General features: G+C 48.1%; 1 protein-coding gene across 3 annotated transcripts; it reads left to right on the forward strand.

The window, feature by feature from the left end:
* Positions 1 to 356: 356 nt before the first annotated feature.
* NUP54 (nucleoporin 54) lies at positions 357 to 11,925 on the forward strand (the record flags this gene model as incomplete). Of its 3 annotated transcripts, XM_079306971.1 has the most annotated exons (13): positions 369 to 568; positions 2,292 to 2,453; positions 4,370 to 4,453; positions 4,558 to 4,704; positions 5,335 to 5,564; positions 7,680 to 7,867; positions 8,324 to 8,520; positions 9,291 to 9,345; positions 9,891 to 9,984; positions 10,420 to 10,527; positions 10,888 to 11,007; positions 11,303 to 11,413; positions 11,696 to 11,925. In XM_079306971.1, 13 exons carry the CDS (start codon positions 517 to 519, stop codon positions 11,822 to 11,824), a joined length of 1,677 nt encoding a protein of 558 aa, XP_079163097.1. In that variant the 3' UTR covers positions 11,825 to 11,925. The 3 variants fall into 3 exon arrangements, with proteins under 3 accessions (XP_079163095.1, XP_079163097.1, XP_079163096.1); XM_079306969.1 differs by lacking the exon at positions 2,292 to 2,453 and having other exon boundaries at positions 357 to 568; XM_079306970.1 differs by lacking the exon at positions 369 to 568 and having other exon boundaries at positions 2,180 to 2,453.
* Positions 11,926 to 12,866: the final 941 nt, after the last annotated feature.

Raw genomic sequence — 12,866 nt, forward strand, 5'->3', positions numbered from 1 at the left:
TTCTGTGATGGCGCTGTCCCCCTTTCCGGGGGGGACGGCGCTGGGACTGGCCTCGCCCTGCCGTTCTCAGCGCGGCGGGACGCTGTGGGTGCGGGTGCCACAGCAGCGTCTGCGGAGCAGCGGGGGCACCGCGGGGGATCCAGGGAGGGGGACGCCTGCTGCGGTGGAGCTGCGAATATTTTCCTTCGAGCGAGCCTTTATAATCGCTGTTTAGCGCAAAGCAGGATCCTATCCCGATGCTCGGGGAAGAGCTGTTTGGCTTTATTCTCCTTTATTTCCCCGCGTGCCTTGGCACATTAAACCTGGCCCGGGCCCCCCCTCCCGTCTCCCGTAGTGGTACGGCCCACTGGCGCGCGCGGACTGCGTCATCGCGCGCCGCCTGCGCCACCCGGAAGCGCTTTTGGCGGCGGCGGAAAAGCGGCGCGTGCGGCCGGTTTTGTTTGTGGCTGGACCCGCCGCGGGGGCTCGGACGCGCCTCCCGCGGGGACCTCCGCTCGCCGTCCCACGATCGGCCCCATGGCCTTCAACTTCGGCGCCACGGCAGGAGCCGGGGCCGCCAACCCGACCGGTAAGCGCCGGGGGCAGCGGGACGCGGAGGAGCGGGGCGGGGGGAGCCGAGCAGCGCGTGCCCCCCCCGCGGCCAATGGGGATCGCGGTCCCCTCAGGGAGCCGCGCGTGCCCCCCGGCCAATGGGAACCGCGGTCCCCTCAGGAACCTGCGCGTGCCCCCCGGCCAATGGGAACCGCGGTCCCCTCAGGGAGCTCTCGTGCCCCCCCACCAATGGGGATCACGGTCCCCTCAGGTACCCGCGCGTGCCCCCCCCGCCAATGAGAACAGCGGCGGCCGGCAGCGCGTGCCCCCCGGCCAATGGGAACCGCGATCCCCTCAGGGAGCCGCGCGTGCCCCTCAGTCAATGGGAACCGCGGTCCCCTCAGAGGCGCCGCGCGTGCCCCCCAGCCAATGGGAACCGCGATCCCCTCAGGGAGCCGCGCGTGCCCCCCGGCCAATGGGAACCGCGGTCCCCTCAGAGGCGCCGCGCGTGCCCCCCAGCCAATGGGAACCGCGGTCCCCTCAGAGGCGCCGCGCGTGCCCCCCGGCCAATGGGAACCGCGGTCCCCTCAGGTACCCGCGCGTGCCCCCCGGCCAATGGGAACCGCGATCCCCTCAGGGAGCCGCGCGTGCCCCCCGGCCAATGGGAACCGCGATCCCCTCAGGGAGCCGCGCGTGCCCCTCAGTCAATGGGAACCGCGGTCCCCTCAGAGGCGCCGTCCCGCGCCCCGCCCGGCCCTCGGCGGGCCCGGGAGTTGCTCGTGAGGCGCTTGTGGTGAGGTGGTGCCGTTCCCTCGGATCAGCGTTTTGCTTGCAGTAAAGTCGTTTGAACGAGATGCCCTTGGAAGTTCTCTTTTGAGGAAGGTAAAAGACAGGGGTTAACTTGGAAAGCTTTTCCCCCTCTTCTTTTGTCACTGTTAGTCATGGTGAAGTGTAAGACAGAACTTTCCTTACCCTCACTTAGTAAAGTAATTGATTGTTGGCTCCGAGCAAGTCCTTTGGACTTTTACTGTAGTTAACCTGAATTTTACTGTCTCTTCCCCTCTGGGACTTTTACACACACTCTTTCTGGTCAAGGCTTTTGACACAGACCAGTATCCTGAGGGAACACACCTCAGGACTTCCCATTGTCTGTCCAGCATGAACCTGTTTCAGTTGTGTGACAGGGTGCTGGATGCATCACTAAATCCTGCAAGGCTGAGGTGGGCAGATTTTGGCAATAGAACTTGGATAAGTCTGCCCTGCAGTAGCTGAGGCTGGTGTGGTGCCTCAGCTGCTGGAGCCGAGTTTTGTGGTTATTCTGCTGTATTACTTGTATGGCAATGATTTATTCTTGCCTTCCTGATAGTTTATGAATTAATTTTGCTATTATCTGTTACACTTAACACAGATGCAGCTGTCTCGAGCTGCCTTTGGCTATTAAAAATGACTTTTAATGTGAATATTGAATCACAGAGATGGTTTCATGTAGGGCTTGGAAATAAGGTGGGGAAATGCTGCAGCTTTTTGCACAGTATAATTGAAAAATAATGTCCTTACAGCAGCAGTGTGTGAAGCTTTTAACTGTCCTCCTTGTGTCCAATAGGTAATGTTTAATGTCAATTAATACCTTTTGCTCTTGTTTCTAGCAATGCCTGTCTTGCCCATGGGGGTGGAAAAATGCTTCAGCTTTTCTTTCCTGGGATTTGCCTTTCACTCAGAACTAATGTTGCCTTGCTCTTTTTCTGCTTCCCGCTCGTCAGGATTTGGTGGGCTTGAAACTGCAAACTCCACTGCCAGTGGGTTTAATTTTGGGGGTTTCGGATTAGCCGCTAATCCCGCGGTGAATTTTAATATTGGGAATTTCGGTGTTTCCACTACCGCAACTCCGCCCTTCAATTTTGGTAACAGTCTGGCAAGCGCAGGTAGATAATGCGTAAATACGTGTTCTGTGGTAAATGTTACCAGCAGGGGTCCAAGAATTGCATCCCTCACTGGGAATCTGTGCCCACCACTGATCCTCATATCCAGTGAACACTGGCTGTAGGGGCTCTGGGAATGGGTTGGGTTGGAGAGCCGTAGGCTTGGAGGGGTTTTGCCTGTTAAATTCTCAAGGAATGGCTTTTGAGGAAAAATAACCCTGTAGCCAAAAGTCTCTGAAATGGGAATGAATCCAGGTGATCCTGAGCAATCCCAGGGCTGGTCCCTGTGCCACATTTCCTGACATGAGATTCTTGGACTACTGCAGTCATGTTTTCATCTTCCCCCATGTCTCCTCATTGGCTGTTGTGAATGCACCACCCCTCAGTAGTTTCTGTGGAGAAACAGATTGTATACGACCGGCACCAAGTCAGAGCCCAGCTGTGGCGTGTTCCCTGAGAGCTGCATCCCAAAACCTCCCTGTTCCAGCCCTCCAGAGGCACTGGTGCTCCAGAGAGCCCCTGCACGGCATGGCTGGGCTGGGGGGCAGCTGAGGAAGCCCTTGGTGTCCCCACAGAGATCCATCAGATCTGAGCCATCAGCTGATGTCATTTCAGCTTAGATATTGCCACCGGGCTGGGTGGGTTTCCGATGCTTTTGTGGGTGTGGAATCAGCCCGGGGGTTGCTGCTCGTATAGGAATTCCATCCATCCCATAGTGCCACCGCTCTGTGTCAGCGCCTCTCATCTGCTGTGTGCACTCCAGCCATCTCACTGGGGCTGATTGGCTGTGAACACTCTTGGACTGCATTTCTTTGGCTTTGTTTGAGCTGCTCCAGAACACACTGTGGATAGTCCATTTGATATTCAATTTGTGCTCTCAGGTTCCTTTTCACAAAAGCGTGACTAAATTTGCTGTGTACAAAGGTACCTAAAAATAGTGTCATCTGTGGTGCTCCTGCCAGGGTGTCCTGCTCACTGGCAGGATGGAAACATGGGTGATACAGGGAACAGTTTCTTGTGCCCACTCACATTAAGATGTTTGCTGAATGGAAATGAAATGCAATTGCATATCAGGTTTGATTTATGCTTTTCATTTTGTTTGTGGGCAGGTCTGTGAGTGCAATAGATATAAAGAAACTTTTTTTCCTTTTTGCTACTGACATAAGAGTTAGGAGAGGCAGCATCTTTGTGACAAATCCTTTGTAACAGACTGTCTTTTCTCATTTGAGGGCATGTAAAAGCAGCAGGAAACAGAGACCTTGGTTTCCCAGGCAGGTCAGCACTCCACAGGCTGCACCTTCCCTGGCACCATGGCACCACTGGAGCTCAGGCACTCATTTAGGTCCTCTCCTGCTGAAAAGCTGTGGAAGTCTGATTGCTTTTGCATCCATCTTCCTATATTAGTGGTTGAACCTCCAAATGAGATGTAACTGGGAGGATCATGGGGAAATAAGGCTTTTAAAAAAAGGACCCTGTACAATTTTACCTGTAAATTTTGCCTGTAAGCACAGCAACTCATGCTTTGATTTGTTTCCCCAGGTTAGGACTGTTTGTAAAGTTCACAAAACATCAGGTTGCTTATTAAATACTTGACATTGACCAGAAGTATTCCTGCAAACGAATCTGAGGAATAGCACCATTAGTTGTGTCTGTCACTAGGGAAGGAAAGCACATCCCTCTGGTAGAGGAGCAAGATGTCTGAGTGCTGCCCTCGTTTGCTCTGTTACACACCATCCCAGCTGTGGCTCTGTGGTGCATTTCTCCCCCATTTCCGGGACGGTGAGCTCGGTGCCATGCCCAGTGTGACCGACATGCTCGTGCCCGTGCCATCCGTCTGTCAGCACCATAACACCGAGGCTGTCCCGTTGTGCCCGGCTCAGGGCCGTGTGCCGCTGCCTGACCGCACTCTGTGTTTGCAGGTGCCTTCGGAGGCTTTGGGACCACCACCACCACTGCAGCCCCGGCCTTCAGCTTCTCGGCGCCCACCAACACCGGCACCGGCGGTAAGGGGCTCGAGGGCTGGCTGCCTGCAGAGCAAACCAGCAGTGCTCTGCGTTACCTGCCTGCTCTGCTCTTCTTCTCAGTCATCATCTCCTCCTTTCCCCAGGGCTCTTCGGTGCTACCCAGAACAAAGGCTTTGGCTTTGGTACCAGTTTTGGCACAGGAACTGGAACTGGCTTGGGGAGTGGTTTGGGAACCGGGCTAGGCTTTGGCGGCTTTGGAACCCAGCAGCAGCAGCAGCAGCAGCAGACCAGTGAGTATGGCCCTTGGGTTCACCATCCCTTAGCAGTGAAAGCACAGGACTGTCACCTTCAGTGGCTCAGCTGGTGGGACAGAAGGGTATTGTAACAGGGGCTGTTACCCTTAAACTAGAGCTCAGACAAGTCCCTGAGCTTCACCCTTGAGCTTCCAACAGTATTTACTGCTTTGGTTTAATGGTGGTAGAAACTGTAGTGAGAGAATTGATGTTGCAGTCACAGCATTGCAAGAAGTGGGAGGAAAAAGGCATTGAGATTAATTTAAATGGGAGTTGGATAGTAAGCAGCTTCAGGCTCTGAGTGCAGTGAATTTCTAACAGCCAGCCTGCCTCTCAGAGTAAGGTATAGAGGATGCCAGATGATGACATGGATCAATACATGTCTCATTTAAAATAAAATAAAATTTCCTCTAGTGTAGCATTCAGAAACTTCTGTGGTAGATGAAGAGTGGCTGTAAAAGGACACTTAAGAAACATGATCTGATTTTAATGAATTTATTCATTCAGTGGTTTTATTTTGCTTCTCAGAATATGCTAAGAAGTGATGCAATGGTAGGCAGATGGTAGGTGACAGCATGGTCACGGTTGGTCAAGGAGTTCATTTTTGTTTCTCTTCCTCCCTCTCAGCATTAGGCGGCGGGTTGTTCAACCAGCCTGCCCAGACACCTGCTCAGTCCAACCAGCTCATCAACACAGCCAGCGCCCTCTCGGCCCCGACACTGCTGGGAGATGAGAGGGACGCCATCCTGGCCAAGTGGAACCAGCTGCAGGCCTTCTGGGGCACGGGCAAAGGCTACTTCAATAACAACATCGCTCCGGTGGAGTTCACGCAGGAAAACCCCTTCTGCCGCTTTAAGGTACGGCATCGCCCAGCTGCCCGCAGAGGGCGCTGTGCCCTCACTCTGAGTGAGCGTCTCGTGGGTGTGTTACATCAGCTCTTGTCACCACCGAGAGTGTTCTGAAACGGTATTTTTGCAGGTAATCTGCACAGTTCTGATGCATACTCATTAAAAGGTTCGAAGATGCTGGAAATCTGGGTGGTGTGGAGGGACTAGATAATGAGCCCAGATGTGGATGATGAAAGTAACATTTTCATGTGCTAGCATTCAGGTTAGTGTGTGTGTACTTGGAACAGATCTATGGAAATTAATTTTAATGTGTATCTCTGCGTTGCAATAAGACAGAAACAATTAAAAATAACCTTCTTGTCTGAAAGAAACTGTGAACATTTTGAATAAGAGCTTTAGGGTCTTCATTGCTTTGTGTAGATTAAAATAACCCTCTGTGAACCTGGCCTGTGCCAGGTTTAAAATCCTTCAGTCTTCAGCTTTCGTGTGCCTTTATCCTTGCCAGTGCTCATGCTGAATCCATTCCCTGTGTGGAATTGTCAGCAGTTTCAGATCTGGCTTTTCAAGTCCACAACAAATTTGTGGCTCTCCATCCTCTGCAAATCCTGCACCTGCTGACTGTGCTGCTAAGCCTCAGGCTTGTAGGGGGATTTGGGGCAGGGTGGTGATACTCTCCTTCCCTGAGCTGATCCTTTGGAGTGCTAACTTTGTGACCTGAATGTAGGTTAATACTTAATTAAGTCTAGTGTTGATTATGCACATTATGAGACTTCTGTGAGATTTTTGCAGCAACTGTGCCTGCTTTGCAAATGTTTGGCTTTGTTGCATCACCTTTTTCAGTGTTACCTTGAACATTTTGTTGGCAACAAACCTGAAAGCTTATTTTCTAGTAAGTTGTTGTCTGATATTGCTTTCACGATTTCTGAGCTTTGAAAAATTGCCCAGTATAAGTTGTGTGATGTAAAATCGGTTATTTTAGAGTTTCATATGCTAAAAAGAAGAGTTTTCAGGTTAGACAATGTCAGATACTAAGTTTACTCTTGTCCCTGTGACTGGAGTGTTTCTAATGCCGTGAATTCACGTGCCTTAAGTGAGATACTGACAGATTCCATCTGTGCCACCAGTGGAAGATGCCTGCAGAAATAGGGGAGAAGGTGGCACAGGGATAGGAACAAAGCACCATGAGCTAGTTGGGTTATTGCCCCTGGAAACACCTGGCATCAGATAAGAAAGAACCATTGCATCAAGGGTTCCACAGGAATCCACTTGTACACAGTTCCAGCCCTGGGACACATGAGAAGCCTGCAGTTCCAGACCAAGAAATGCATGCTGCTAATTTACATGTTACAGGCCTTGTTTGAAGGACCACAGTGAAGTAAACAAAAAAAAATCTGTTCTAGTTTGAAAATACTGTGGTACATAAAGAGATCATGAAAGAGGAGTTATTCATTTAAAGCAGAAATACCAGAGGTGTCATGTGCTTAAAAACAAATTCTTCCTTAGCTATGGCTGTTGTGCTCCCTGACAGGATGGCTGGTTCTGCAAGGCTCACCATGGCAGGGGATGATCCTCTGCTGACAAAACTGGGCTCCTGGGCACGTCCTCACCTCATTTCTGTCTTCAGCTGAACTTGCACGAGGGGAAAGGTGCAGGTCACCCACTCACATGCAGTGTCAGGGCCTCACAGAGCACCTGCTGTCCACCCTGTCACCAGGGCTGTGTTGGGGTGACAGCTGGTAGGCAAGAGAGGTGAAAGCTGCCACTCTGCTTTTGCTTGTAATAGAGTCTGATCCACCAGTTCCATTTGCACTTTGGAAAAAGGGTCAGTTTGTAAAATGCTCCTGATTGCTGTCAGCTCTGCTGTGTTGGCAACTCCCCTGATGGGAAAGGGATACTTAAGAACTTTTTGTAAAAATCCAAACTGTTTCAAAAGCTGCTCTGCTGCTGGCTGTGGGAGAGAATGATTTAAAAGGAGATTGATTTTTATGTTTCTGCATCTCTGAATACATTGTGAGTTAAATTTTGGACCAGTTGTTCTAAAAATGGAGGGATTTAGCCCCTTCCCTTCATTCCACAAGGATATGGTTTTGCTAAGTAATGTACCTTCATTTTGTTCCTTGGCAGGCTGTGGGTTACAGTTTAATGCCCAACAACAAAGATGAAGATGGCCTCGTGGTCCTGGTGTTTAACAGAAAAGAAGCAGACATTCGAAGCCAGCAGCAGCAGCTTGTAGAATCACTACACAAAATTCTGGGAGGAAACCAGACCCTCACTGTCAATGTCGAAGGTGTTAAAACGATGCCAGATGACCAGTATGTGAACTTCCCACAGGGTTGCCTGTTTATATTGCATGTTACAAAGGGTTGCTGCCTATGTCTCCTGTCTCCCCTTCTCCTTGGTTTTAGATCTGTTCATCATGAGTTTGATTTGTATCTCTTATTCCTTCATACAGTTTTTCCTATGGTGCTAAGTCTAGTCCCACCTTTCCAGAGATTTTAGGTTATTCTCAGTGTAGTACTAGTATCAGCATAGAATAGAATTGTTAAAACTGGGGAGAGCAGAGAATGTAATGATATTTACAGCTTTTCTCTCTCCCCCTTGCTGTGTTAAACCCTGCAGCTACTGGTACTTCACATCTCACTTAGCTAAAGGAAGTTGAAGGTCAGCTGGGAGAAGTGAGAGCTTGGATATTTTGGGTGGTTGTGTGTTGTGTTAGCTCCTGGGTGCTGCCTTTTCCTGACAAATGTTGCACATTTGGTGTCCCTCAGGACAGAAGTGATCATTTACGTTGTGGAGCGCTCGCCCAACGGCACCTCGAGGAGAGTTCCTGCAACCACCCTCTACGCCCACTTTGAGCAGGCCAACATCAAATCATCCCTGCAGCAGCTGGGGGTCAGCCTGGCCATGGCCAGGACAGAGCTGTCCCCAGCACAAGTCAAGCAGCTCCTGCAGAACCCTCCTGCTGGTGCGTGGGCTGGGCCTTGGGGCTCTCTGGGAAAAAAGCAGGTGTCAGCCTGCTGGAAAACACCTGTGGGAAGAATAAGGGAAAAAAAGTCAAAAATCAGAATAATGGTGTCCCATAGTCACTTGCTACTTTTCAGATGGGTCTTTTAGCTTGCCTAGGTGGCCACAGACAATGCACATAGAGCTTTGTCTCAGAGTAGTTAAGGGCTATTCATGGCATTTGATTAGACAAGTTACCTTTGTGTCTATAGCTTCTATATGTGTCTGTGTTTAGGATAGGAGAAGTTGTGAAATCTAGATTGGGAAAGACATTGGGCCTAGCCTTGCAGAATAGTCAGAGCTAACTCCTACTGGGATTATTTTGCCAACTGATTTGGTACTTAGATAACTTAATTACTGAGTCTTTGAAGATTTGTTTGCTTCACACAAAAAAGGACAGGTGACCTAAGTGTGGTATATAGTGGGAGCAGTAGGAATTTCTCCCTTTAAAGTATGGAGTATCCAATGGGAGCACCCATGGGTTATTTCATTCCCCTGCTTTCAAATCTGCAGGAGTGCTTGACAGCCTTTGGCTCTGAATTTACTGTCCCTGCTCAGGACCAGGACTTCTAAAGAACTACCCCAGTTTAATTAACCTTAATTTGTGTAACAGGCACTCAGGTTAACATAGCTAATAGGGTTTGTGTGTTTCACAGCATTTTTTCCTGGTTAGCAGCTGCTACATCTCTCTATTCAGATATCCATACTAAAAAATCCTTCTTTTTTTTTTAGGTGTTGATCCTATTATATGGGAACAAGCTAAAGTTGATAATCCTGACCCTGATAAGTAAGTCCAATAGTCTGCCCAAGCATTGAAGTATTGCAGCAAGGCTTGGAAAGGGGAGAAAGAGATAATAATTGCATAGTACCCTTCAGATAACTTGCAAGAAAGTTACTCGAGTACAACTTGGCCATGTGCTGATCCCCTTGAAAGCAGTGAGGATTAGTGGCAGTGCCTGTCTTAATCCCTTTACCCATTTAGGGGCTTAGGAGCTGTCAGGATGAAGAGTCTTATTGGGTTCCTCAGAGGTGTGGTGTCCTCTGTTACATGGATTAGTTATCATGACTTATCTTTTGCAATTGCTGAAGGTGATGCACCTTTGTACCCTCCAGTGGTTACAGAGAAATTGGGCTGGTTTCCTTATGGAAAAGGAGCAGGTTGTTGGGAATAGTGAGGACTCTAGAGCTTAGCAAAAGAAGATATGGTTATATATTAATTTATAAAAAAACCCCATAATCTGTAACTTTATGTTAGATTTTGTTTGTAATTATTAATCCTTATCCTGTGTCCAGTACAAAAACACATTGTAAGAAATATTTGTGTTCTCATAGGCTTATTCCTGTGCCAATGGTGGGTTTCAAGGAACTGCTGAGAAGATTGAAGGTGCAAGATCAGATGACCAAACAGCATCAAACTCGATTAGATGTAAGGTTGCTCATCTTTATCATGACTTGCTGTTGACAAAGGATGTGCTATTCAATGCACCTGCCTCTGTGTGCTCAAAACTGAAACGTGAACCACGTTCTTAATATATTCCTTAAATAGATCTCTTGCCCCAAAACCTGAACAGTATGGTTTGGCATTAATTTGTTCCAGGTTCAAGCTTATTGTTTTGCTATAGACTAATTTACACCAGCTCCATTAAGTTATATTGGCATGGACTTTTAAATTTGGACAATTTTCCAGTGCCTTCTGAAAATCCCAGTTGAATATGAAAATAAACAGTAGAGCTAGAGGAAAGCTTTCTAAAATCATCTGGGTGGTGTAGTGTCATGAAACTCCTAGTTTTAAATCAGGCCTAACGTGTTCTGTTATCAAAGACCTTCTCTGACTTACAGCTGACTCTCATCTCCTCTGCAGATAATCTCAGAAGATATCAGTGAGCTGCAGAAAAACCAGACAACAACAATGGCAAAAATTGCCCAGTACAAAAGGAAACTGATGGCACTTTCACACAGAACTTTGCAGGTAACAGGGATAATTTAAATAACTCCTTTGACACAGTCTAGTGCATTCTCAGAGGGAAGAACAACCTCTTCCATCTTGTGCAGGCCAGTGCTGAAAGTTATTCTGACTTCAGCTACCAGGTGTTCATGTAAGTACCAGGCAGAGCTGTCAGGGAAAGCTTTAGGTATGGCAATACTTGGGAACCTTTGTCTCACTGACCCAAGACCACAGGGCTGCCCTGAGGTCTTAGAGCAGCAGACTAAATGACACAACAAATCAGTGAGAATGAGGCTGAAGGAAGGGCAAAAAGATGTAGCTGGGCTGGTGGGGAGAGGGATGGGCCACGTGTTCCCTAATGAACATCAAAGGCTTCTTTTGTAGGTGCTAATAAAGCAGGAGATCCAGAGGAAAAGTGGTTATGCCATTCAAGCAGACGAGGAGCAGCTTCGTGTGCAGCTGGATACAATTCAGTGTGAGCTTAATGCACCCACGCAGTTCAAGGTCAGTGACAGTTTGGCTAACAGCTCTGGGCTTTCCTCGTTAGAAACACTTCAGTTTCCCAAACCATGAGTGTGTGTTAGTTGTGGAGGGCTTTCAGTCCAGCAGTGTGAGTAGGTTGTAGCATCATGTTCTTTGCTGAATAGCCAGTAGATATTGGAGTCACTTACTCTATGTGTGCCTTCCAGAACATCTCAAAATTGAATGAGCAGCAATGCTTCCAGCCCTGGAGACTCAAGGAACAGTAGCTGCTGGAGCAAATGAGTTGTGTTTGATTTAAGCCTGTTCCTCCTCCCAGGGCAGACTGAATGAGCTCATGTCCCAGATCAGGATGCAGAACCACTTTGGAGCAGTGCGGGCTGAGGAGCGCTATTACATAGATGCAGATCTCTTAAGGGAAATCAAGCAAGTAAGTATTGCTGGCTAGAATCCTGGCCTACTCTTTGATCATTTTAGCCAGACACACACTGGCTAGGTCTACACTGTCATGTTCTTGCCTTGTTTGACAAGTCATCCTTGCAATTGGTTGCAGTGCCAGGGCACCAAGCTGTTAGTACAGAAAATGTTATTCCTTCCTCAAAGAAACAGGCTTATCAATGTGCCAAGGCCAGCACATGAAATTGGGCAAATTATTACCTAAGGAGTCTGTGAAACTGAGCAATACTCACACTGGTTTCTGAACTACCTGCAGCACCTGAAGCAGCAGCAAGAAGGGCTGAGTCACCTAATCAGCATCATCAAGGATGACTTGGAGGACATCAAGCTAATAGAGCACGGGCTGAACGAGAGCATTCCCATCCGAGGGGGAGTCTTCAGTTGACTGGTGGAGGTTTACACAGAACATGTAGTCAAGTTCATGGCTCACCTTCCAAGGCTAAAACTGTTGAGGTAAAATAAAACACATACCTTGTAGGAGCAAAATGGTATTTTGTCTGTTACTTTTAGAATTAGCAAAGCCTCTTCTAAGCTTTTAAAATTAACCTTTGGAAGGTTTATATTTTATAAAGCTGTATATGCTTTAACAAAGGAAGGAAAACTGAATCTGTTCAGGTACCACTTTACTATGAAACTATATGTACTATTGTACATTTTTTCTTTTTTTACAACAGCATTGTCCTAAAAATGCAGTGCTGAGGGGATTGTTTCACCAATGACTCAGTTTGTGGAAAGCTTAGCCTGCTTCCATGTTTCTGTCAGAACAATCAACCAGCACCTTTGTGTAAACAGCTAATTTAAACCATTACAGAGATGTTTGTTTCTGTGGCTATGTTGTTCTCTGTAATACCAGTCAATTACTGAGGCAAGCTGCACAAAGTTCCTGTTTCCAGTTTCTGTCCTTCCTTAGGACTGCAAGGATCTGAAGGTTGTGTTTTGATCACTTTATGTATGTGAATTACACAAAGCTTTGCTGCCCCTCTCAGTGACAGAATGTCTGGACATTGTCTTCTGCCTTTTTTTAAATTGCCCAAGAGTAATAAATTCAATCTGACTTTGTAATAAGTGGTGTGTGGTGTTGGCTCTCAGTGACATCAGCAAAGGGTGAGGCTGCTCACAGCTCCAGGTAAGTGCACTTCACTGTGCTCCACACACTGCAGGTAACAGTTCCACAGAGCTGCTGGGCAGCCTCAGTCCCTAAACCAAAATCAAAGGTGTGGCCCTTAGATCCTACCTGGAGCATGCACTGCAGAGCAGGTACCTACTCACTGCATGCCATGGAGAGAGAGCTGCATTTCCCCTTGGTACAAAAGTCACTGAAAGTAACTGAAACAAAAAACAGGCTTCTCTGCAGTAGGAGCTGAACAGCAGAAACAAACATGGCAGTGGCAAAATAATTTTGTTCATTAGCTAAAATTCATTCCATT

The sequence above is a fragment of the Erithacus rubecula genome (genome assembly GCF_903797595.1).
Source record: "Erithacus rubecula genome assembly, chromosome: 5".
Classification (NCBI taxonomy): domain Eukaryota; kingdom Metazoa; phylum Chordata; class Aves; order Passeriformes; family Muscicapidae; genus Erithacus; species Erithacus rubecula.